Genomic DNA, 27,121 nt, shown 5'->3' on the forward strand with positions numbered 1-27,121 from the left:
ACGTCTAACTCCACGTCTCCCCCCCCTTCCAGGCGGCCCATCCTCCTGTTGCCCCGGTGGGCAGCCCCGTGGGCAGCTCCCTCAGCCTGATCCCGGAGGACGGACTCCCTCCCATCCTCATCTCCACCGGAGTCAAAGGAGGTACGGGAGGCCACATCACAGGTGCTTGCCCTCATCCTCACCATTCTGCTGCCTGCTCGTTGTGCTGTCCGCTGTGTTTCTCCGGCTTTTTGTCACCGCTCATGTTTCATCGCTGAGGAGGAGATGTGGGAATGCTGTGATGACGTTTAACGGGGTGGGAGGGTTTGCAGCTGCTCAGCTTCGTGTGGTCGTCTTCCTGTGTCTGGCTTCACTCATCGTATGAATCCTTCACCGTCTTCATCACTCCCTCCTCACCCTCATCTCCACCCTCTCATCCTCGTTCTACAAACTTGTCTGACTTTTCCTTCACTCCTTCCTCTGCATCTCTCTTCTTCTGCTTCGTCTTTGCCTCCTTCTTCTTCTACTTCCTCTCCTTTCTCTTCTCTTTCTTTTTCTCCTCCTCCTCCTTCTTCTTCTACTCCTTCTTGTTCTTCTTCTCCCTCTCCTTTTCCTCCTCCTAATTTTCCCTTCTCCTTCTTCTTTTTATTCTTCTCCACCTCTTCTTTCTTCTCGGTCTTCTTCTTCCTTCTCCCTCTCCTCCTCCTTCCTTTTCTTCATCTTCTCCTTCTTCTCATCTTTTCTTCTTCTCCTCCTTGCTCTTCATTTTCTTCTCTTCCTCCTCCTTCTTCCTCCTCTCCTTCATCTTTTCCTCCTTTTCCTTCTCCTCCTCTTCCTCCTTCTTCCTCCTCCTCCTTCTACTCCTTCTTGTTCTTCTTCTCCCCTTCCTTTTCCTACTCCTAATTTTCCTGTTTTCTCCTTTTTCTTCTTCTCCACCTCGTCTTTCTTCATCTTCTCCTTCTTCCCATCTTCTTCTCCTTCTCTTTCTTCTTCTCCTCCTTTTCCTCCTTCTTCTTCACCTTCTCATCTTCCTTTTCCATCTTTTTCTCCTCCTTCCTCTTGTACTTCTTCTTCTTCACCTTCTCCTCCTTGTTCATCATCTTCTTCTCCTTTTCCTGCTTCCCCTCCTGCTTCTCCTCCTCCTTCTTCATCTTTTCCTCCTCCTCTTCCTCCTCCTTTTTCTTCTCCTCCTCCATCTCACCTTCAGATTATGCGGTGGAGGAGAGGCCGTCTGAGATCGTCCTGATGCAGCAGCTGGAGGAAGGAGGTCCAGACCCGCTGGTGTTTGTGCTCAACGCCAACCTGCTGGCCATGGTCAAGCTGGTCAACTGTGAGTCACGTTTAAAGCACTGATCTGGAGGCGTTTTACAGCGATAGTAACGAGTGTGCAGACCTGCTTCTGAATTAATCATTTTATGACGACATAAGGGAAACTGTAAAACACATATTTGCAATACGTGCATTTTTAATCACGCCTGATTTAGCTCTGACTGAGTGACCATTCCCAGACGTAGTCAAACGCCAGCGGAGTTCTCTGTAGCCCGTTTTATGTAGAATATGTAACGCTGCTTTGGATTTAAGGAACAGCTTTGATTCAGGACTTAACCCTCCTGTTGTCGTCATTTACATCTTCATTTGTCTGAAAAAAATCCAAAAATTCAGCAACAAAAAATCTCCAGATTTTGGAAAAATTTTAAAACCTTCAGGGGAAAAATTCCAATAGTTAAATAAAAAATTGTATTTAAAAAAAATCTTCAAAATTTGACGAGATTCTTGTAAATATTTTCAAAAAATTAGTAAAAATCTTCAAAAAAAATCCTAAAAATATCTAAAGTGGTTACATATGTATCAGGGAAACGTCTAATAGTTTCTTTAAGAACATTCACAAAAAAAATTTTGCTGGATTTTGTTTGATTTTTATGTGAATGTTCTTAAGAAACATCTTTAAAATTTCTTTCATCTACCAAAAAATGTTCAAAGATTTCCCAAAAATGTTGAAAATGTGGACATCAGAAGTTTCACTGTGAAAATTTTTTTTTTTTTTCCACATTTTCAAACTTTAAAATGTGTCGATTTGACCTGCAGGACGACACGAGGGTTAAATATCAGACAAATGTACATTATGAGGTATTCAGACCTGACCAGAACATCACAGCAACAGCCCCAAAGCTCAGACATTAATAGGTAGATAATGCATTCTAATCTTTCTTTCTGCAGATTTAACCTCGTGTTTTTATCTGACTGCATTCAGCCTGATGTTAAAGTGTTCTAAAGATGTTCCAGTCTTTTATTGCTTTCCCTTTCCTTTAATTTGCCACACTTGGTGTTGATTTGACTTGAACACTTTTATTTATTTATTTATTTATTTTTACTTTTTATCCTCCTTTAAAAATGTTCTTGACAGATGTTGGAGTCACGCTTCTGTTCTTTTGTAATGTCCATGCCTCTGTTTTAACTCACAAGTTATCTGCCTTTTTAACCCGCAGACGTAAACAGGAAGTGCTGGTACGTGACGACGAAGGGCATGCACGCTGTCGGCCAGGCGGAGGTCGTCATCCTGCTCCAGTGTCTCCCAGACGAGAAGACCGTTCCCAAAGACATCTTCACCCACTTCGTGCAGCTCTACCAGGAGGCCCTCAGTGGTGAGAACAACACCAGCAGCTCCACCAGGAGGCTCCCTGTAGAATCAGTCCACCTCTACCGTGGAGCTCTCTAGGGGGAGGAAACAGCTCATTAGTAGTTCTGTCTGCAGGTCTGTAGGTAAAAAAAACAAGCAAAGTCTAAAGGTAGTGTGGAATAACAGGAGGAAAATAGATGATATTTATTTTGTTGTTTTCTTATATTTGATTAGCGATTCTTTTTATCTGACAAAGTTAGTGAGGGTGATTGTTTTACCTTCTGACATGTTTCAACCGTGTCTGCAGTCTTCCTCAGAGCGTCATCTGGCGTGTTGATGACCTGTGATGACATGTTGTTGGTGTGTTGATGACATGTGATATGTGGATGATATGTGATAACATGTGATGACATGTTGACGTATTGATGAAGTGTGATGATGTATGATTACCTGTGATGACGTGTGGATGACCTATGATGATGTGTGATGTCGTGTTGATGACCTGTGATGTCATGTTGATGACCTGTGATGTCATGTTGATGACCTTTGATGACGTGTTGATGACGTGTGATGTCATGTTGATGACCTGTGATGTCATGTTGATGACCTATGATGTCATGTTGATGACCTTTGATGACGTGTTGATGACGTGTGATGTCATGTTGATGACCTGTGATGACTTGTTGATGACGTCATTTTTATCAGGTGACCGATCTGACAGATCATTCAGAATCTGTCAGATCTGGCCACGCCCCCCGTCGTCCGACTGATGGTCTCTGGAGGATGGAGTCCAGGTGTTAGAGGGACTTCTTTTTCACATTGTGTTCCTTTTTTTTCTTGTACTGAAAGCTCTTCCTGTTTCTCCAATGATCTACATGGAATTTCATAAATGATGTTTCATTGGTGGTCTTTTATCTTTTGGGGTGAACTAGTAGCTGTTGGAGTTCGGTGTCTGGCTTTACTGCTGTGTAAATGTTGTGTTTTCTCATTGAATGGGTTCTGTTATCCCTCGGTCATATGGAATGGTGATTATGGCTCTGTTTTTACTGTCCAGTTTTTGCATGCGTTTTCTTTTAGTTTCATGGGGGAAATTGTTTGAGCTCTACTTTCTGTTCCAGAGGCCACAGATGCATTTATTTTAGCTCTATTTAAAACCAGGTTACTGCCCACCACTGTGTCTGTTTTATGAAAAATGGTCCCAACATCAGCGTCCTGCTGTCAGGTCGCCTCCCTCCAAGCGTGACACCCCTCTGCTGCTTGTCTTGTGTTTTTAAGTCTGTATGCTGCAGAGCAAAGACGGCTAATATCCTCTGACTTTGACGGCTCGCTCTCTTCAGGCTGTTTCCTTTTTCATATTTGCACCGGAGCAGTTTCAAGCTGCTGGAGAGGAGCCATGTTGTTCACGTCGCTCCTGATTAAGTCGGCGTCAGCGCCAGGCCTCGGGATAAAGTGCTGGCTTTAGCAAGTCCCAGCCGCTGAGCTTTTTTCTGGCCATTAGGGTTATTGTGTTGTGTGCCATCTGAAGCCATTGATCTCTCCGTCAGATAATCAGAAACATGAACCGTTGGTGGGTAATATGAGGTTGTAGAGTGAGCAGCCGAGTCTTTATTCACAGCTGAACTTAATATGTTCTAAACAGACAGTAATCCCAGTCTTTGTATCTAGCTTTTTTTAGAGGATGAGAACTCAACATTTTCTTTCCTGATTTTATTCTATTGCCCCCATAAAAATATTACATTATTCCTCTTCACTCCCCACCTTCTCCTTCTCATATTTCATCCCTCCTCCTCACGTCTCCTGTATCGCTAACCTTTCCTTCGTCTTTCAGGTAACGTGCTGGGCCACCTGAGTCACTCGTTCTTCACGCAGAGCTTCCTGGGCAGTAAGGAGCACGGCGGCTTCCTCTACATCAGCCCCTCCTTCCAGTCGCTGCAGGACCTGCTGCTGCCCAACCCGCCCTACCTCTTCGGCATCCTCATCCAGAAGTGGGAGACTCCCTGGGCCAAGGTCTTCCCCATCCGCCTCATGCTACGACTGGGAGCAGAGTACCGATGTGAGTGCAGGTTGACGAGGCTACCGGCGGTGTAGTCGGAGTGATTAAGTAGTAAATTAAAATGACTATTTAGATTCATGGACATAAAAAAATGAAATCGGTTGGAAGAACAGAAATCAAAACACACAACAGACTCAGTTCTTCTCTTTAAAAAAATCCTTTCGCCCTGTCTGAAACAAAGATTGGATGCCATGTTTGTGATTTTGGTAACACAAAACATTGATCCAGATCATTGCGAACTTTAATCAGTTCCTGAGTGTGATGATATTCTTTGTAGTCTGATGAAAAGTTGTCCAGAAAGCAGTTACAAAACATGCTAGCCACATGGTCCGCAAAGTGAACCAGGGATCTTCTAGCTGCTCGGCGAAAGTCCTAACCAACCAGCCACATTTCACAGATATCCATCCATCCATCCATCCATCCATCCATCCATCCATTTTCTTCCACACTTGACTGCAAACTGCTTTTACAGATACATTCATACATATCTATATTTTTGCTTTATAAATTTCAAGCGAGTCGAAGATGGTTGAGCAGAAGGCCCCTGATGTTTTGCGATGGATGGACCCATCTATGAAATATCACCTACTGACCAATTAGAGGTCTAGAAACAGCATTTCATTGGTAGGAGATCCCATGGAGCTGGCAGTGAAAGACGGAAGAGTCTATCAAAACTCTTTTCTTTCAGCACAGATATGAGAGCTGTAGATTCCCAGTGGAGGGAAGTCCTCTTTGCTGTATTTTCTTTGTTGTTTACTACAAGCAGTTTCAAAGCCGTTTCATCGTTCTGTCCTAAAACGGAGGCTGATTAAAGCTCTAAGGCTTTGTACTTGTTGACCTATAAGCCTACTTCATAATTTGTTCATTGCTTTCTCCCAGGTATGTTTAACATCATCACCATGGCTGTAGCTGAAACAATGAGCTAAACCTGTCTAATACACCACAAAAATCCACCTGCAACACACAAATTTAATGGAATACACAGTTGTATTTATAGTCAGATATACTGGTGTAGCAGAGATGTTGACTAAATTCACAGTTTTTTTTTTTTTTTTTTCAACACCTTTCCTTCCCGGCTTTGGCTGCCGCAACTGTGTTATTTTTTTTGAAATCCTCACATTGGTTTGGAATTATAGTTTTTTTTTTTTTACAACTCTAGACCAGTTTGTCTGCGATTGATACCCTGGTGCCAACGCTGCCTCTTTTATGTGAACACACTTGTAGCTAGATGCAGCAACCCTGGTTTACTGAGTTTAAATAGCTTTGTGTAACTGCTTTGCTTCACTGTGCTTGTTTGATGATGTGATATGTTGATGATGTGTGATAACGTGTGATGACATGCTGATGACATATTGATGAAGTGTGATGATGTGTGATTACCTGTGATGACATGTTGACGTGTTGATGGCGAGCGATAGCATGTGATGATGTGTTGATGATGTGTGATGTCATGTTGATGACGTATGATTTGGCTAGTTTCCCTGTGATTATAGGGTTCATGTTTGGCTAGTTTCCCTGTGATTGTAGGGTTTATGTTTGGCTAGTTTCCATGTGATTGTAGGGTTCATGTTTGGCTAGTTTCCCTGTGATTGTGGGGTTTTTGTTTGGCTAGTTTCCCTGTGATTGTAGGGTTCATGTTTGGCTAGTTCCCCTGTGATTGTAGGGTTCATGTTTGGCTAGTTTCCCTGTGATTGTGGGGTTATTGTTTGGCTAGTTTTCCTGTGATTGTAGGGTTCATGTTTGGCTAGTTCCCCTGTGATTGTAGGGTTCATGTTTGGCTAGTTTCCCTGTGATTGTAGGGCTCCGTTCGTGTTTGGCTAGTTTCCCTGTGATTGTAGGGTTCATGTTTGGCTAGTTTCCCTGTGATTGTAGGGCTCCGTTCGTGTTTGGCTAGTTTCCCTGTGATTGTAGGGCTCCGTTCGTGTTTGGCTAGTTTCCCTGTGATTGTAGGGCTCATGTTTGGCTAGCATATTTCTGCACAGAGCAAACTTTACGTCCTGCCCAAAGATTATTAGATTCATGTCGTACAGTGTAGCAAGCTGGGAGCTTATAGGACTGTTAATCAAAACGTCACCAAGCTAAATGCTGGTGTTATGGGAGATAGTGTGATTATCCTCTGACAGTTTCTTGTGGTAAAATATTAAGATCCAGATTCATCTGGAGAGCTCAATATGTCGGTTGTCAGAGGAGTCTTGTCGACATCACACCTGCCTTCTTTCTTACGTTCCTCTCTCACAGCTTCCCACATAAACCAGGAAGTCTTGTGAGGGGTTTTATCGTTCCACCAAATCCTCTCCAGCCTCTTCCAGCCAGACCTGCCAGCACAGAGCGCTGCCTGGCTCTGTTAAGCCTCTGAACCCGGCGAGCTCGGATAGAATACATTAACAAAGCCACGTACAGTCGAAGCTCCTAAACACAAAACTTTAGCATCCCCCTGAAATTAATCCGCTGCTCTTCTCGCCACCTCTCTGACCGGCAGAAGGCTGGAGGCTTGTCGGCTACGGTTCTCCGCCGAACTCCTGCAGATTGAGACTGAGATTTATTTATTTTATTGCTAATGAGAGTTTGTAGCGAGATCTTATTTCCAGCTGTTTGCCGAGATAAGGCTAAAAATAGTCATCTAAGAAGCTTTGGTTGCAGAGAAAAAAGCAGCCTTATTTTTCACTTGTGGATTAACAGCGTTCCTCCTAACTGCAGGCACAGCTCAGTGTATTTGATGTGTGGCCTCTTGTTCACTTCATTTGCATTTATGAATGAAAAGGAGGGAAGTGCAGTAAATAAAAACACATGAAAAGACCTGGAAAAGCCCAACCCAACAGCATAAGAAAGCACGACTGAAATAAACCAATACAGTAACACCAAATTTACTTTATTCACCTTAATGTATGTAATCAGCTTCCATGACGAGTTGATGAAGGTAAGCATGTTCCTCTTGTGCATTTACTAATCAGTGAACTTCTTGTTTTGCAGTTTATCCATGTCCACTGTTCAGCGTTCGCTTCAGGAAACCTCTTTTCGGAGAGACAGGTCACACTATCATGAATCTGCTTGCTGTAAGTGTTGGTTTCCTCTTCATGTTTCCTCTGTTAGTGTTTATTTTCAATGGTGAAAAGCTCTTCTGGACACAGTTTCAAACATTTAAACATAACTTGAGATGTAACTTTTCAAAAGCTTTAATTTGTTCGGTACAGGAGGTCCTCAACTTACATCAGAGTTCCGTTTGTACGGATCTACGCGTGTCGATTTTGCCGTAAGTCGGAACTGTGACGTGCATCACGATATCGATCAGTTCTTCATAAAAATCTTGAATACCAACAACTTTCATGCAAGAAGATAGCATGTTGACCTGTTTTTACAACCTGATCTAATAATGCTGGTGTTGGTCAGCTTTTCTTCCTGTCGCCAGCGTTTTAGTCTATCTAGTTTCACTTCCATGGAGACGGCTTACCTTTTCTTTCAAACATCAGAAGAGTCTGACTTCCGCTGGGAGCCATAATGAAGGACAAAAAATTAATGAATGTAGCACAATCCAAGGTGGAGTACAACGGGAGGATGAAAACAAAGCAGTCTGATAGCGTCATCCGCTCTGCTCGTCAACTAGTTCCACGTAATGATTAAACGCTGTAGGTCGAGGACGTCGTAAACTGAGGACCTCCTGTATTTTGTATGAATAGATAAATGTTTCACTCCGTTCTGTTTGCTTGTCGCTGCTGCAGGACTTCCGTAACTACCAGTACACGCTGCCGGTGGTGAAAGGTCTGGTTGTGGACATGGAGGTGAGGAAGACGAGCATCAAGATCCCCAGTAATCGCTACAACGAGGTGAGCGTCTGGCGTTTTTATTCCTTTAATATCACATCCAGGGTGGTGCTCTGAGCCTCGGAGCTTAGTTCGTTTGGTCAGAGGAAAAAAGTTCTGTTTTGTGTTTTACTTCTGGTACAGTTTTTGTTCTGATTGATAAATAACTGCATGTGGTTTTATTATGGGGTGTTACATAGAGACCGCTTCAGTGTAATTTTTCCTTAATGACAGTGTTCAGTTTTTGCACCTCGATGTTCTTTTCTGGTGTTTAAGTCACTTAAATGTCCTAAAAGTCAAACCCCAGGATAGGATGAGGTATTTTAAACTATTTCCAACTCATTTATTAACCTCTGATTGTATTTTTTTTGTGCTAATGATTGATAAGGCTGCTAACATGATTGTTAAAAATGCTAAACTGTTACCATAGTTACCAAGCATCTTGCATTTCTATGCTGCAGGTTGTTTCCTGGACAGTTTGTGTTCAGAGAATTGATATTTTTCAATACTTTAGCCTTTAATTTACACTTCAAAAAGAAACTGCATCAACAGCTATATCATTATATAGCTGTTTAATATAGGCTAGTAGCAGAATACATCAATCAAAGTAATCTCTGTGGATAAACTTCTGGTTGTAGAGTTTGGCTGATAGAAGCCGTGGTTCTGGTTGTAGAGTTTGGCTGATAGAAGCCGTGGTTCTGGTTGTAGAGTTTGGCTGATAGAAGCTGTGGTTCTGGTTGTAGAGTTTGGCTGATAGAAGCCGTGGTTCTGGTTGTGGAGTTTGGCCGATAGAAGCCGTGGTTCTGGTTGTAGCGTTTGGCTGATAGAAGCTGTGGTTCTGGTTGTAGAGTTTGGCTGATAGAAGCTGTGGTTCTGGTTGTAGAGTTTGGCTGATAGAAGCCGTGGTTCTGGTTGTAGAGTTTGGCTGATAGACGCCGTGGTTCTGGTTGTAGAGTTTGGCTGATAGAAGCCGTGGTTCTGGTTGTAGAGTTTGGCTGATAGAAGCTGTGGTTCTGGTTGTGGAGTTTGGCTGATAGAAGCTGTGGTTCTGGTTGTAATGTTTGGCTGATAGAAGCTGTGGTTCTGGTTGTAGAGTTTGGCTGATAGAAGCTGTGGTTCTGGTTGTAATGTTTGGCTGATAGAAGCTGTGGTTCTGGTTGTGGAGTTTGGCTGATAGAAGCTGTGGTTCTGGTTGTAGAGTTTGGCTGATAGAAGCTGTGGTTCTGGTTGTGGAGTTTGGCCGATAGAAGCTGTGGTTCTGGTTGTGGAGTTTGGCCGATAGAAGCTGTGGTTCTGGTTGTAGAGTTTGGCTGATAGAAGCTGTGGTTCTGGTTGTAGAGTTTGGCTGATAGAAGCCGTGGTTCTGGTTGTAGAGTTTGGCTGATAGAAGCTGTGGTTCTGGTTGTAATGTTTGGCTGATAGAAGCTGTGGTTCTGGTTGTGGAGTTTGGCTGATAGAAGCTGTGGTTCTGGTTGTAGAGTTTGGCTGATAGAAGCTGTGGTTCTGGTTGTAGAGTTTGGCTGATAGAAGCTGTGGTTCTGGTTGTGGAGTTTGGCCGATAGAAGCTGTGGTTCTGGTTGTGGAGTTTGGCCGATAGAAGCCGTGGTTCTGGTTGTAATGTTTGGCTGATAGAAGCTGTGGTTCTGGTTGTAGAGTTTGGCTGATAGAAGCTGTGGTTCTGGTTGTAGAGTTTGGCTGATAGAAGCCGTGGTTCTGGTTGTAGAGTTTGGCTGATAGACGCCGTGGTTCTGGTTGTAGAGTTTGGCTGATAGACGCCGTGGTTCTGGTTGTAGAGTTTGGCTGATAGAAGCCGTGGTTCTGGTTGTAGAGTTTGGCCGATAGAAGCCGTGGTTCTGGTTGTGGAGTTTGGCCGATAGAAGCTGTGGTTCTGGTTGTGGAGTTTGGCCGATAGAAGCTGTGGTTCTGGTTGTGGAGTTTGGCCGATAGAAGCTGTGGTTCTGGTTGTGGAGTTTGGCCGATAGAAGCTGTGGTTCTGGTTGTGGAGTTTGGCTGATAGAAGCCGTGGTTCTGGTTGTAGAGTTTGGCTGATAGAAGCTGTGGTTCTGGTTGTAGCGTTTGGCTGATAGAAGCCGTGGTTCTTGTTGTAGAGTTTGGCTGATAGACGCCGTGGTTCTGGTTGTAGAGTTTGGCTGATAGACGCCGTGGTTCTGGTTGTAGAGTTTGGCTGATAGAAGCCGTGGTTCTGGTTGTAGAGTTTGGCTGATAGAAGCCGTGGTTCTGGTTGTAGCGTTTGGCTGATAGAAGCCGTGGTTCTGGTTGTAGCGTTTGGCTGATAGACGCCGTGGTTCTGGTTGTAGAGTTTGGCTGATAGAAGCCGTGGTTCTGGTTGTAGCGTTTGGCTGATAGAAGCCGTGGTTCTGGTTGTAGTGTTTGGCTGATAGACGCCGTGGTTCTGGTTGTAGAGTTTGGCTGATAGAAGCTGTGGTTCTGGTTGTAGAGTTTGGCTGATAGAAGCCGTGGTTCTTGTTGTAGAGTTTGGCTGATAGAAGCTGTGGTTCTGGTTGTAGAGTTTGGCTGATAGACGCCGTGGTTCTGGTTGTAGAGTTTGGCTGATAGAAGCTGTGGTTCTGGTTGTAGAGTTTGGCTGATAGAAGCCGTGGTTCTGGTTGTAGAGTTTGGCTGATAGAAGCCGTGGTTCTGGTTGTAGAGTTTGGCTGATAGACGCCGTGGTTCTTGTTGTAGAGTTTGGCTGATAGAAGCCGTGGTTCTTGTTGTAGAGTTTGGCTGATAGAAGCCGTGGTTCTTGTTGTAGAGTTTGGCTGATAGACGCCGTGGTTCTGGTTGTAGAGTTTGGCTGATAGAAGCTGTGGTTCTGGTTGTAGAGTTTGGCTGATAGAAGCCGTGGTTCTGGTTGTAGAGTTTGGCTGATAGAAGCCGTGGTTCTTGTTGTAGAGTTTGGCTGATAGACGCCGTGGTTCTGGTTGTAGAGTTTGGCTGATAGAAGCCGTGGTTCTGGTTGTAGAGTTTGGCTGATAGAAGCCGTGGTTCTGGTTGTAGAGTTTGGCTGTGATGAATGAACAGATGGGAGCCCAGTGATGTGAAATGGGGACCGTTACTCAACAGCTTGCAGGCGAGTCTTCAGCGCAGCAAGTGGCTAAAGCCCTCCAGATTTTCAGTTTTATTTCTGATTTGCACAGGACTTCTTCAGAGAGGCAGGGAGGCGGGGGATTTAGCAGAATTATTACGTGGGATCTTTCAACTATTGATATCCGCCCGTGTCGCCGTCCTTTTATGCAATCTGTCATCTCAGCGCCGTCCCGTTTAAACCGAGGACTTTACCCACAAGCCCGCCGCAATTAGGCTTAACGTTTTCCCCAGCACATCCCCAAAGGGCTACCTAATTAGTCGTGCATGTCGTCTGTCCTTGCAGCTGATGAAGGCCATGAACAAGTCCAACGAACACGTGCTCGCCATGGGGGCGTGTTTCAACGACCGCGCTGACTCCCACTTGGTGTGCGTCCAGAACGACGACGGGAACTACCAGACGCAGGCCATCAGCATCCATCACCAGCCTCGCAAAGGTGCCCACACAGAAGCTCCCATCACATTAACCCTCGTGTCGTCCTGTGGGTCAAAATGACTCGTTTTAAAGTTTGAAAATGTGGAGAAAAAAATATTTTCACCGTGAAACTTCTGATGTCTATATTTTCAGTGTTTTTGGGAAATTGTTGAACATTTTTTGGTGGAAAAAAGAAATGTTAAAAAACTTTATTTTTTTCTAAATGTTCTTAAAAAATATCAGAAGTTTTACTGACGTGTATATATATATATATATATATATATATATATATATGTAATCACTTTAGGTAATTTCAAGAATTTTTTTTGGAAGATTTTTGCTATTTTTTTAAAATACTAGAAAAATTTTCTTGTCAAATTTGGGGCATTTTTAAAAAAAATAAAACTATTAAGGGAAATTTGTAAGGAATTATTGGAATTTTATTCTTGAAGGTTTTTCAAGTTTTCAGAAATTTGGGGATTTTTTTGCTAAATTTATGGTTTTTTTTTCAGACAAAGGAACATTATTTTCACAGTGAAACCCCTGATGTCCACATTTTCAACATTTTTGGGAAATCTTTGAACATCTTTTGGTGGGAAAAAAAGAGAAATGGGAAAAAAATGTTTGTTCAGAATATTCACATAAAAATTAGAGAATCCAACAGTTTTTTTTTTGTGGATGTTTTTAAAGAAAATATTAGAAGTTTTACTGATTTATAAGTAATCACTTTAGATATTTTAAGGATTTTTTGGAAGATTTTTGCCCTCATTTTTTGAAAATATTTACAAGAATTTCTTGCCATATTTGGGGGATTTTTTAAAATAAAACTTTTAAGGAAATTTTCTTCCTGAAGGTTTTGCAAATTTTCAGCAATTTGGGGATTTTTTTTGTTGAATTTTTGGATTTTTTTCAGACAAGGAAACAATATTTTTTGGTAGGATAAAACCTTCTTTACCTCCAGCATCTCATTCTTTGTCTGGAATCTGTTCTCCTGGAAATCCTCCTCCTGCCTGTGTGTCTGCTCATGTTTGTCTGAAAATAACAAACCCTCCCTGGCTGCTTGGTGAAGTTTAACTGGAATTGTGATTATTTTTCCCTCTTCTCTCTGTGTTTTTCTAGTTACCGGAGCCTGCTTCTTTGTGTTCAGTGGTGCTTTGAAAGCCTCGTCCGGCTTCTTGGCCAAGACCAGCATCGTGGAAGGTGAGAACTGCGACAACAAGCTGCATGTTGGCTGGAAAAATGCTGAAATATTAGCTTTGTTTGCCTCATGAGGTTCTGGACGCTTCCAGAGAATCGTGGCTATGCAGACAGAATACAGATATATCCAGTTAAAGCTTTATAAAGATGTATGTTTTGTACCGTGGTGGCTGTTCCTTTTACATCTCTACATGTATTAGACTGTTGTGGGAAATATTGGAAACCAAAAAAGGCATTGAAGTTGGGTTTTTATTAGATTTTTTGTGTTATTGTGCAGAGGTACCATGATGTCAGAGGTATGAAATGTATTAAAATATCCGGAAAATCTCATTTATAAACATTGCTCAAAAGATTTATAAGGAAAAATCTGATATGATGATATGTGATATCTTTATCCTGATGTATAATAGTAGATAGAGAATTACTACTACTTCTAATACTACTACAACAACTACTACTACTACTACAAATACTGTGGTCCGTGAGAGACGTCAGAATGGGGCATGTCTGCATCTTCAAACCAGGAACAGGAAGTGAAATCGGTGCCATACGTGCGTTACGTTTGACTGCTATGATTGGACAGCATTGCAAGGTGGCGCAGAATTCACTGAGATTGGTTGAGTTTGTGTTAGTTCCTGTAGGGACTGGTAAACGTTGCCGGAGCTCAGGAGCAGATGGCAGCAGTGACAGATGTAACCTTGTTTAATTTAAAGCAAAAGGTTCAGTCAAAGTCACCATCGGTTTGGCAGCAGCTGTGCAAGTCTGTGGACCTGAAAGGAGAGGTCATACGTCGAGTGTTTCCATCACAACGCTAATTGTCTGCTTGGTTTTGTTGCATGAAGGTTGTGGGTTCGAACGGATAAGACGTGATGTAGTCAGAATGTTCTTCTCATGGTTCAGTCCTCCAGCTTTACAGGGACGATGTACGTTCACGTGTTCAGAAGAAGCATCTTTGGAGGGAGATTTTATTTGGTCAAATGCTTTAAAATCTGGCTCAGTCTTGCTGTTTCAAAGAGCTTGAGTCTCTCTGGTAATTTGGTGTCATGCAGGTTAAAAATGGCCAACATGTGTGCAGGAGTGGACAAGATGCTCTGGATCTGCTCCAAAAATACTGAATCCTACAATTCTCAAATTACTACCGAGAATATTTTTTGACATGTGCATCTGGTTTTGTATTAAATCTGCAGCACTGAACTGATGTCTCCCCCTGCTGGCCAGGAGAATAACTACACAAACTTTAGCGAGGTGCACTGATGCACCTCTTTCTTTTGCTTTTCTTGGACTCCTAATGGTTCCTTTGATTTAGTGCAAAAAAAGCACGTTCTGAAAATGTTCACATTTCAGGAATTATCTTTGTACAAAACATCATAAACAACCTGAAATTTCTGAAGAAAATAAGTTCAGTTTCAGCAACGTTCAGCCTCAGTTTATCATTTCCACATTTCAACTTCCAGATCAGAGTTTCTACAAAGGAACACAACATTTAGTCTGAATCATAGAGGGTTTAACTTTATAAGACAAAAGACAACAAAAACAAGGCAAAGTATTACAAAAATGAGACCAAACGACAACAGTGAGAACCAAAATGAGACAAACAACATGAAACTAGCCAAAAAAGAGACGAAAAACTAGACAAAAAGTTACAAAGCAACAAAAAAAGGAGCCAACGACACAAGCAAGACAAGAAAAGACACAAACAAGCCAAAAAGTGACAAAAGCTAGAAACAAAACCACAAAGAAATAGACAAGCAACACTACAGAGACCCAAAAACTGCCACAAAAAGACACGCCAAACAATAAATGAAGTGGAAACACTCTGGAGGGCCGCTTTTGGCCCGTGGGCCTCATGTTGGACACCCCTGCCTTTCAGGATTCTTTGTGTTCTTCATCGTATCTCTATATTGGTAACTAGTTTCAGCAGTAATGATCAAACGGTTCTTTCCTGCAGACGGAGTCATGATCCAGATCACGGCTGAGACCATGGACTCTCTACGGCAAGCCCTGAGGGACATGAAGGACTTCACCATCACGTGTGGGAAAGCCGACCAGGAGGAGAACCAGGAGCTGGTCCACATCCAGTGGACGGAGGACGACCACAACTTCAACAAGGGGTGAGACAGAAACTCCTGATGAGGAGCTGCAGAGACACGATTAAGTCCCGGACTGTTTAAACAGATGACCTGCTCTGCTGTAAAACTCGTATAAACGTTTAAAAATGACTTTCCACCAGTTATGAGATGACTTCATGAGCAGAACGTTCTCTGAAACACAGCAGCTGTTTAATCTCAATCGTCGTCATACAAATACAACTACGACTGCTACTACTACAAGAAATACAACTACCACTACTACTACAGCAAATACAACTACCACTACTACTACAGCAAATACAGCAACTACTACTACAGCAAATACAGCAACTACTACTACAACAAATACAGCAACTACTACTACAACAAATACAGCAACTACTACTACAACAAATACAGCAACTACTACTACAACAAATGAATGAATTAGTGGTTTATTATTCGGTTACAAAAATTGCAGCAAACTAAAATTTTTTTCTTTTCCTGCCTTTTCTTCTCTTACTCTTTCCTCATCCCCTACTCCTCTCAAAAAAAAGATGAAAAAAGAAAAGAAACAAACAAAAAAACCCAAAACCTCCAAATACAACTACGACTACTAATATTACTACAGAATGAAGCAGAGCAGCTGGCATCACTGCAGTTTTATTCACTGAAACATCCCTCTTGTTCCCTTGCCTGTATTCTAGGACCTCCTTTATTTGTGAATCCTTTGTAAATGATTTTCTTCGATGTCCCGTTTGTTTTCCAGCGTCATCAGCCCGATTGATGGGAAGTCCATGGAGTCCATCACCAGCGTCAAGATCTTCCACGGTTCAGAGTTCAAAGCTAACGGCAAAGTCATCCGCTGGACCGAGGTAGGACTGGCTGTGCTCACACTGCTGCTTTCCAGAGCATCAGGGAGGAAATCAGGACACCACGAGTCCCACAGGAGGAAACGTTTAAACCTGTTTAACCTTAAATCCCACCCGCCTGCAGCTCCATTTACCGACGCTAAACTCAGTTCTGCTCCGACACGCCGGCAGCATGTTCTTCTACCACGTATGACTGGAATTAAAGAACAAAATATGGAACAACTAAAGCATCAGTAGCCTGTCAATGAAGCTTCAAGGATTGTTTAAATTACAGAAAACACACATCATCTGACTGCAAACTTGTTAAATGCACCTTTATTTTTCTCTTAATGTTTTAAAAACAAGCTGTTTTCCCCCAAGAAGTAGAAATTCTTTCCAGTTGAGCTGTTTAATTGTTTGATGACTCAAAAGCTCCCCAGTCATGATCTAATACAGGAAGTCCTCAATTTACGTCGGAGTTCTGTTCCTATGGATCGATGTAAGTCAGAACTCCAATGAAATGTAAACAAATCCGTTCTGTGCATCACGACATCGATCAGTTCTTCATAAAAGTCATGAACACCAACGACTTTCATCCACGTATGAATCATTTTAAAAGAAGAAAACAGAACATGTTGACCCGTTTTTACATCCTGACCCAAGTTCGTCGACGTTTCTTCCTGTTCCCAGAGTTTTATTCTAATTTCACTTCCATGAAGACGGCTTTCCTTTTCTTCAAAGCATCAGAAGAGTCTGACTTACCCTGGGAGCCATAATGAAGGACAAAAAGTTAGTGAATGTAGCACAATCCAAGGTGGAGTACAACCAGAGGATGGAAACAAAGCCGTCTGATAGCACCGCGTGACGACGTATTGATGACGTCGTAAACTGAGGACTTCCTGTATTTAGCTTCCAAAAAACCAAATCCAGTCAGTCAGTCTGCCGCTGAACTATATTTTTAGATCTTGTTTTTACGCTGCGTCTCCGTTTGCTTCAGGTTTTCTTCCTCCAGAGTGAAGACCAGCCCAACGGTCTCAGCGACCCGGCCGACCACAGCCGTCTGACAGAGAACGTGGCGAGAGCGTTCTGCATGGCTCTGTGTCCTCACCTGAAGCTGCTGAAGGAGGACGGCATGGCCAAGCTGGGGCTGAGGGTCACGCTGGACTCAGACCAGGTAGGAGAACGGAGGAGTCGGAGGGCTGGGGTTTGTAGAACATGTGCACCAAACTGGAGTCATTCATCACGTTTTTACACTGTCACTGCTCTGCCTGAATAAATCATAAACATTTATGAAGAAATCTGCGAAATTTGAGCTTGATGTTTCAGATACTGAACTAGAAAGTTGTGGTTTCAGACTGGAGCCGTGGAGGCATCAGGACTGGTTCATTCCTGATCAGATCATCTGTAGCACTGTGGAGTCTTTAAGTTCTACTTCTGGGTTCTGGACTTTCCCTCAGGATTAATTAATGAAGTTTCTATCCATCCATCCATCCATCCATCATTCGTCCGTCCGCCCATCCATCATTCGTCCGTCCGCCCATCCATCATTCGTCCGTCCGTCCATCCATCATTCGTCCGTCCGTCCATCCATCCATCCATCATTCATCCGTCCATCCATCCATCCATCATTCGTCCGTCCGTCCATCCATCCATCCATCCATCATTCGTCCGTCCATCCATCCATCATTCGTCCGTCCGTCCATCCATCCATCCATCCATCATCCGTCCATCCATCATTCGTCCGTCCATCCATCCATCATTCAGCCGTCCATCCATCATTCGTCTGTCCGTCCGTCCATCCATCCATCCATCCATCCATCATTCGTCCATCCATCCATCCATCCATCCATCATTCGTCCATCCATCCATCGCAGAGCTTATAATGTTAATAAAGGTTTTTCTGATTCTGAACTTCACAAACATGCGTGACCAAAAGAAATTAAAAGTACGAATCATCCTTGCAGTGACCACCAGAGATGCTCTAAATGTTCCTTTGTTCTGGAACACATAAGTCTGTTAATTATTTGGATTTTGGTATCCTGTAAATCCCTGAATCTCAGTGGGTGTTTTTTTAACGTAGATTATTGGAAAGAAACATGATTGACAACAAGCAGAGATGAAGAAAGGGAGAACATTTCTCTTCTGTCATCTTTTAATCACTCAGTCATCCTGATTTTTAAAGTTGAAATTAAATCAATGGCTGGAAATTAAACCCACTGTCAGTAGATATGAATACGAAAGTTTTACATCCTGATGAACTTGTGCATTAATGGTTGTCACTCTGCCAAGGAACGGTGGAGTTATGTGACGATGGTCTGTCCGTCTGTGTGCAACATTACTCAAAAACAGACTAAAGGATTTGAATGGAATTTTCAAGGAAGCTCAGAAATGACACAAGGACCAAGTGATTATATTTTTGCAGTGATGCGGCTTATAGTCTGGATCTACGGATTTGTTAGACTTCTGCATCATTGCCAGACAGCAGCGCGGCGTCACTGTAACCATGACAACACTACATCAGCTGATTGTGATCCTACTAGAAATCCACCGTTGAGGACTTATCAGGACTTATCCATCAGAAATGATCCAAGGAACAGCTGATCAAACTGCGGGGGTGTTTCTGTGTCCCATCAGTTCCCGCCACCCGCTACATATTTAGGTCACGTGATCCGGTATCCGTGCATAACGTACACATGCAGAACACACGCCTGTACTCAGACCAAGGTCACTTTGTTTGAGGGTACATTTATATTAAATGTTGTTGTGATTTCTGCCATGAATTTTATTGAAGATTTCATCCATCAGAAATGATCCACCGCTGAGCAGCCTTGGAGGAGGACTGCTCTCTGCGTGTTTTTCCAGTTTGCTGTTCAGAGTTCTGCAGTAACGTCCGTTTGTTCCTGCAGGTGGGTTACCTGGCAGGAAGTAACGGTCAGCCTCTCCTGCCTCAGTACCTGAGCGACCTGGACAGCGCTCTGATCCCCGTCATCCACGGCGGGGCCTGTCAGCTGAGCGAGGGCCCGGTGGTCATGGAGCTGGTCTTCTACATCCTGGAGATCATCTCGTAGGACCTGGAGACGCCCCGCCTACCCGCAGCCTTCACCTCCAGGCTTTTTATAACCTTCAGATGTCATCTCCATCGTCTCCCTCCCAAACCGTTTGCACTTCAGAAAAGCCCGATAACTGTGGCGTGCCGGGCGGGGTAGCATTCCTCCTTCAAACCTATGCATCGCCCACCGTCTGCTCGGCTCCAGAGGCCGTCAGGAAGCTCACCTGAGACCTCAGCTGTCAGGTGATGTCCGGTCATCTCCACAGATCTGTCAGCGTCTGTCCTGATCCCCACACCGTCAGCGATGAGCAGATAACGCAGAACAGCCTGAGATGAGGAGAAAAACCCACATTTAGGAGGATAGAAAAGCTAATTCTGTCGTAGCAGATAAATATGTTATTGCTGCAAGTTTCCGTCTGATGAAATACTGAAGTGAGGTTTGGATTTTATTTCAGACGACTGACAGAGTGATTTTTTTTTCCGTCAGGTCGGTCAGTCAGGTGGTGATTTGTGGATTCACTTCTTGTGTTTGTCGAGTGTCTCAGAGCAGCTCAGATGATATTCAGGACATTAATGAAGTATGAAGGGAAACAGAACCGTGATTTGTGTAAACACAGCGGTCGGACGAGCTGTGAACTCAAAAAACTAGAAGAACTGCATTTTCTCTGTGAGGTTACAAAGAGGCCAGTTTGTATAGAGAGAATATGCTCTCCTGCACCGTTAATATTCCTGCAGGGATGACATCAGAAAAAACATCAACCAAAATCCAGCAAAATTCACTGGATTCTGGTTGATTTTTTTCTTAATGTTCTTAAAGAAAATATTAAAAGTTTTACTGATATATATATATATATATATATATATATATGTATGTGTGTGTGTGTGTGTGTGTGTGTATATATGTGTGTGTGTAATCATGTTGCATATTTTTAGGATTTTTTTTGGGAAGATTTTTACTCATTTTTTGATATGTACACGAATTTTCTTGCCAAATTTAGGGATTTTTTTAAAAAAAATCAAACTTTTCAAGGAAATTTTTAAGGAATTAGTGGAATTTTCTTTCTGAAGGTTTTTGCAAATTCTCTGAATTTTGGGGAATTTTTTTGCTGATTTTTTTAATGTTTTTTTTTGGTGTCCATAAATGAAGACAACAGGAGGGTTAAAGGGTCTGCATGAGCTGCTGTGGACTCTGATTGGAGGAGAGTCACTTCCTTCATTTAGATGCAGGAAGTTTTTTTCATCTTCTGGAGTGGACCGTCTGTAGGGCCGCTTTTGGCCCGCGGACTGCATGTTGGACACCTGCTGTAAATAAAGAGAGTAGGAAGTTGTTCTTTCAGTGTTTTTCTGAGTCAAACTTTACTCTGATGTGGTTCAGGCTGACTTCTGGTCCCGGTGTGGCCGTTTAGGACGGAGCTTCTTTTTCTGAGACACTCGATAAATGCAGGTTCTGACCTCAGGTTCAGGTCCGACGGACTGCAGGTTTGTGGGTATCTGGACAGAGCTGGTGTCTAATGTAGCTCCAGCGTCACTGTGGAGGTCCTGAAGCACTGAACTCTGGGTAAAAAAAAAAGCCCGCCTCTGTGTAGCACGGACGCCACTCCGAGGGAGACTCATCCACCTGTGAAAAGTTCAGACCTTTCCTTAGAAGTTTAGAAAGGGAAGAGAGGAGGGAGGAGGTTAGTTTTATTTGCACCGTGGTGCTCAGTGCCTGCAGCAGCGATTCATCAACGGAGAGAAGATTAAAAAAAACAAAACACTCATCTGGGTTTCACTTCTTAAGCTTTACTTCACTGACTCTCTGTACAGGTTTTTGTAGGCGGAAGGATTCCTGCTCCATCTGTAGCCTCCGGAGATCCCAGAATTCCTGAAGGACCGTCCTCGCTCTGTCAGATAGGATCACCCGCTACTCTGACGTCAAAACGCCCTGATTTAAAAAAGGTTCCGATGCTTTATTGATCAACTTAATGTGTATATAAAGCTGAAAAATCAGACGAGGGAATCAGTTTTTAATCTCATCAATCATCTTCAAGTCGTCTGTGTTCGCATCTTATTTTGGTGTCTTTTTAATCATACAAAGAGAATAACTGTTAAAGATGTAAAGATATATATATATATACAGCATATATATATAGATGAATATATATAAAAACTGTATTAATTGCAGACGCAGTGCACTGGATTCTAAGCCATTTAGAGGAGAGTTAAAGCGAGCGTCCTGGAGAACGTCGGTGGTTTGTTCCTGCAGAACCAGAAGCTGAATGTATTTCATCTCGCATCGTCTGCATCCTTCCAAAGCCCCCGAAATCTTTAAACTCTTTAAAACTCTGCAGACCTGAACAGGAACCCAACGCGTTGATTCCAGACGGAGCTGGACCGGACGATCCTTCACAAACATGGACCTGTAGAATTAAAAAAATGAAGAAGAAAATCTAAGAATGTATTTCTCGTTTCTGTTCAAATCTGCAAAATGTGCTTTTGTTTCCAGACTAATCACCAAAAACCCCGTCATGTGGACTGTACAGTAACCGTCTTTAACCGTGTCATGAGACCAGAAGGGGCTACTGACCAGAGAAAAAACAAAAAACTATCTCATCAAAAAGTCAGAATCAGACAATCACAGGAAAATCTGCAGAAGAGCCGACGCTTAGTGCGAATTAGACCCTGTAGCTGTTCTGTTCATCGCTCAGTCTGAAGTATTTTAGAAGCTCCTGTAGCAAAGAAACGTTAAAGACCCAACGAGAGGTCGAGGGCCGCCGCCAACGGGTTAATTTACTGTGATCTACCAGAGGTGGCGCCGCCCCAATCACTGTGTCTTCACTGTTCCTCAGCCTGTTCTCAAAAATTATCAGTAGGGATGTCTGATGTCTTTTTAACTGATAACTGATAACTGATATGCCGATATCGTCCAAATCTCAATTTCCAATTCCGATATCAACCGATCCCGATATCTGTGGGTTATTTAGCTAATTCTAGGTAACATCTCATATCTCCTGTGGTGGAATTAACACATCGTTCCTCATTTTATTGTGATGCCCCATTGGATGCATTCTCAGATGAAACGAGGCTTTCAGATGGAAACATTATCTGTAAAATAAGAAAACTACTTCAACTGAAGTTATGGAAAAAATGACATATTTATGACATTTTATTATTTTTTTTTATTGTCTCAAACAACAGTTCACACTCTCCCTCCCTCCCTCTATGAGTCTTTTACATAAATCCAGGCATTATTTTATCAGTTTTCTTGATAGGCAAAAAAAAAAAAATGATATTGACCGATATTACATTTTTATGCCAGTATCGGGCCGATATTATTAATGGGCTGATATTATCAGACATTAGTAATCCTCATGCTTTCTCTTCATGATGCTTATAATGAAGGATGTCTGATAATATCGGCCCACTGATACTATTGGTCCGATATCGGCATAAAAATGTAATATCGGTCAATATTGTTATTGTTTTTTGCCTATCATAAAAAATGATAAAATAATGCCTGGATTTACCGACTCATAGAGAGAGGGAGAATGTGAACTGTATTTGAGACAATTAAAAAAAAAAGGCATAAATGTATTTTTTTCCATAACTTTAGTTGAAATGGTTTTATTTTGCACAGACAATATTTCCATCTGAAAGCCTTGTTTCATCTGAGAATGCATCCAATGGAGCATCACAATAAAATGAGGCATGATGTGTTAATTCCACCACAGGAGATATGAGATGTTACCTAGAATTAGTTAAATAACCCACAAATATTGGTATCGATTGTTATCGGAATCGGAAATTGAGAGTTGGACGATATCGGTTATCGGCAGAAAAGACAATATTAGACATACCTCGCGAGGATTTGTTTTTATTTTTCTGTTTTTTCTGTTCCGTTTTATTTTTTTGGCATTATCTGACGTGTGCAATATGTCCTAAGTCCAAAAAAAGGTGCAATTTGTTTGGGGAGATAAAAAAGTAGCATTTGTTTTGTATTCAGTTGTAAAATGTTCTGAATCCAAACTATAACTCTGCATGCAAACAGAAACGGTGAGAGAGCGACTCAACTCTGCATTTTAACAGTTAAATATCCTGGAAACAAAAAAACACTCATTCAGTTCTGTCTTTAATGGGATTTGTTCATTATTTTTTCTTTTTAAAAAATAAATATTAGTCAAAAACGTTTGAAAAGCCAAAAATATTTTTTCTTTACTCTTCAAATGTCAAGAAAAGTGGTCTTTATCAAATGAGAAAAACAAAAACCTGTAGTATATGTAAAATAAAAACTTATAGAAAACTGAAACCAGTGTTTTTACTTTATTTTAGATGTGTTTTGTTTGTGGGAGAAAACACACTAGGGGAAAATTAAAACCAGTTCATTTTAGTGGTACATTTTTAAGCAGGATAAGCAAATCCAGTCCATGATTAAAAACGGCAAAATCCTCCATTTGTCTTTTATTTTGTAGCTTCCTGGAAACAACATGACCTTGCTGCTCTTTGTAAACACGGAGTCAATCCAGACATTAGAGGACAAAATGATGCGTTTAATCATTCAGTGTTTGTGATGAAAACCAGATGTCAGGTTGGAAATTTAGACCCCAGAAACAGAAACGTTGAGATCTCCGAGATGTTTGGCGGCTGATGGGCTCAGTTTTGTCATTATGGCTTCTTCTGTCAAACTTTAAAGGGTCAGTTCACTCAAATTACCAAAAAATTTGTGGCCAAATCGTCTGTAAACGCAATAAATGATCACATTATAGAGCTGATAAGCAACAGTATCCTTCATTTAAAGCTGCGCTTCTGGCCGCTGAATAAATTTAAATCCATTTCTAAGTCTTTTTGCCAACTCCTGAGGTAAATATCTGATGTTGGTTTATTTCTTCTGTAAAAATTCACTCCAGAGAACGTTCTGATTATGGAAAGACTCATCAGATTTACATTTGAAGGACAGGAATCTCAGAAAAAATGAATTAATCTCTGAAAAAATGAAGTGCTACGTTTCACTGGAAAGTCTTTTTGTGAGTTAACAGGGCTGCCGCTAGCAATTATTTTTATTACACTGTTTTCTGAACTTGACTGGTTTAGTTTAGAAAACGGGGCGCAAAAAATGTCTATTTTCATTTCCCAAATTTCTTGTTTTGTTCACAAAGTGCAATAAGAGAATTTAGACTTTTACTCGCACACATAGATTGTATCTCAATAGTTGAGTAATTTAATAAATGATCAGTGGTCTGATAGAACGGGCCCTTTAATGGATCGGAGGACTCATTCTGATACAGGGCTGCCAACTGTCACACTTTGGGCGTGACACACGCAACTCAGTCCCTTCATACACACTAATGCCACACTCCAAATATCACACAGGCAGAAAAGTTCCACTTTGCTGTTATGGGAATATGTAACTTTGGGGAAATCCAGTTCGTGTTTTTACTCCAGAGAATGCCAGGATTGTGAAAATCCAGTCCACATTTCCTGTCCTACACGCTCCCCAGTTCATTGCAGCAGCAGGCTGGCTGTCTCTGAGTGACCACCTGTGTTTGAAAGCCTGAAAGCCTGTGTAGCGCTGCCCGGTCAGTGGCGGGTCTACCATGGGGGTACGGCGGGCAGTGGCCCCCTCTGTGATCTGATTGGCCACCTCGTGTGCCCTCCCCCCCCCGAAAAAAAAATGTTCGTTGGAAATCTACATTACCGATACTCCAATTTCAGACGCTCCTGAACGCAACTTTGTTGTCCGACTGCACCTGAATGCACCAATGACGTCTGTGTAGGTTCTCATTCATCCAGGTCATGGTTATCCAAAGTAGTTTAAATCAATCCACTGGACTTTAAGAAAGTTCCTTGAAGACGTTTCACCTCTCATCCAAGAGGCTTCTTCAGTTCTGGTGGTGGTTGGTGTTGCCTCAGCTTTTAAACCTCTGTGAGGTGTGTCCAGGCCTATTATTCCAACAACCAATACCAAGACTCATCTGACTACTCAACGATGGTCGTTGTGAGTATTGGTGGGGGTCGTTGAAAGGGAGTGACTTTTCATTGGTAAGAATAGTTTTTGGCTCTTTTTTCATTATTAAATCTTGTTGAGAGCTTCCAGACTATGAGAGCTAACTAGTTAGCCACTAGCAAAACACTAACGCAAGCTAGCAGCTTGACAACCAAATACCAGACAGTTAATAGTAGCTGTAGTATAGTTGTACAAGCAGTAGTAGAAAAAATACAAGCAGCAGTAGTAGTATAAGTAGCTGTTAGAGTCGTAGAAGTATCAGCATTTATAATAGTATTACAAGTTGTAGTAGGATGTGTTCTTTAGCTTTGCATAAATTCAGTTTTGTTTCTAAATAATATAGGACCAGAATGAAAAAAGAGGAAAATCCAACCTTTAATTCAAGTGCATTTATTCAGTGGGGAAAAAAATCACACATTAAGAGATAATTCTTTTACATCAAATCATGTGTTCCAAAATCATTAGCATGCCTGATGTTTATACTTTGAAGAACCTCCTACTGCCAACAAAACAGCACCTAATCTTCTCCTAGAATACATTTTTCTACAATTTTCAGCTTGAGAGTTTGCTTCTGCAATAAAAAATGGAATTTATGTTAAAGCTTTCAATACATCTTAACCAGGGGTGCCAATAATTATGGAGAGCGCTCTATATATAAATATATATATATATATATATATATATATATATATATATATATATATATATAGCACGCTCTCCATATATATATATATATATATATATATACACACATATATCACTTCAGCAGAGTCTGAAGCTGTCCCACTTGATTCCCCTGGAGGAGAACTTCAAACGTCTTTTAAACACTATGGAAAAATCATCTTTTAGGACTTCTTCTTGTTCTTAGTGTTTTTAAATTTGAACTTCATTGCTCAGCGCTTTGCATATCTCATTGAGATTACCTGTATAAATAAAGGCGAAATAAAATAAAAATAAAAACAGTAGCATAGTATGTCTCTTAGAAAACATCATAGTTAGCCTTTGGTATGAAAAAACGTCATCAACTCCAAGATTTTAAATACTTTCATTTACTGTAAATGAATTTCTCCTCCAAATGTCTCACTAATAATCATTATCAGCCTTAAAAACACACAAAACACCCCTCTATACTGGACCACTCTTAGTACAGTCCGGTTCCCCCTTCTATAAATCTGCTTGGAATCTTCCACTTCCTGTCTGTCAAAGTGGCCTTCTACCATAGACTGTATATAAAGATGGACGTAGCAATCTTCTTTGTTTTTATGACAGTAAACTGATTATATTTGGGTTTGACATTTTATAAACCAAAACAAGAAATGAATTAGTGGAGAAAACAATCAGCAGATTAATGGACAAAGAAAATGTGTTTTCCAACATGTATTGAATTCCTCCAACATTACGAGATACATACAATTTAAATTCAATTTTATTAATATAACACCAGTTACAGGTCAGATTGTCTCAAGATGCTTAATTTTTATATTTTTTGTCATATTTAAAATATGACAAAGTAAGAAATTTAAACCTCTTAACTAATCCAGTTTATTATTTGTTTTTTATGAGACTAATCAACAATTAAAATAACTTTCTCCACTAAAACTAATAAACATGAGGTCAAATAGAAGGAACAGTTTTAAATCCTGCAGTCCCACGACAACAAGAATAAAGTTTGTGAACAAAAACTAAATCTGCTGCTGGATTCCATTAAAATCCTAATAAATGATCATAAAGTGTGATACTAAAGGTTTGTGGTGATAAAAATCTCAAAGTAAAGACATTAAGTTGAACATGTGGATGGAGGCTGATAAAAGTTGACCTTCCTTCATTTCTCTGGAGCGACTCCATGGATTTTAGGGATGCTGGTTAAAGACCTGCTCTTCTAGTCGTCTTCCTTCTAGTCGCTGTAAAAAGTCACTCCATCCTCGCCGACTTCAACACCTCTTCATGACAACTTGTTCTGCCTCTGACCTGGTGGAAACTCCAGAAACTCGGGAAACCCGAGACTCGGA

The 27,121-nt window shown here is 41.6% G+C and overlaps 1 protein-coding gene across 3 annotated transcripts in view; it reads left to right on the forward strand.

Moving 5' to 3' along the window:
• zfyve9a (zinc finger, FYVE domain containing 9a) overlaps positions 1 to 23,417 on the forward strand; it is a 51,979-nt gene extending 28,562 nt beyond the window's left edge. The window contains exons 8-20 of one of the 3 annotated variants that reach the window (XR_007944237.1): positions 33 to 162; positions 1,187 to 1,309; positions 2,466 to 2,621; positions 4,425 to 4,649; positions 7,620 to 7,702; positions 8,366 to 8,470; positions 11,838 to 11,988; positions 13,086 to 13,166; positions 15,112 to 15,274; positions 16,002 to 16,107; positions 17,081 to 17,257; positions 18,990 to 21,070; positions 21,297 to 23,417. Coding sequence is in view for 1 of the 3 variants with exons in the window: in XM_051953261.1 (XP_051809221.1) it covers positions 33 to 141; positions 1,187 to 1,309; positions 2,466 to 2,621; positions 4,425 to 4,649; positions 7,620 to 7,702; positions 8,366 to 8,470; positions 11,838 to 11,988; positions 13,086 to 13,166; positions 15,112 to 15,274; positions 16,002 to 16,107; positions 17,081 to 17,257; positions 18,990 to 19,151 (1,641 nt within the window). In the remaining 2 variants the exon portion in view is untranslated. The other 2 variants (XR_007944238.1, XM_051953261.1) reach the window with 2 other exon arrangements.
• Positions 23,418 to 27,121: the final 3,704 nt, after the last annotated feature.

This window comes from Acanthochromis polyacanthus, chromosome 9 (genome assembly GCF_021347895.1).
Source record: "Acanthochromis polyacanthus isolate Apoly-LR-REF ecotype Palm Island chromosome 9, KAUST_Apoly_ChrSc, whole genome shotgun sequence".
Classification (NCBI taxonomy): Eukaryota; Metazoa; Chordata; class Actinopteri; family Pomacentridae; genus Acanthochromis; species Acanthochromis polyacanthus.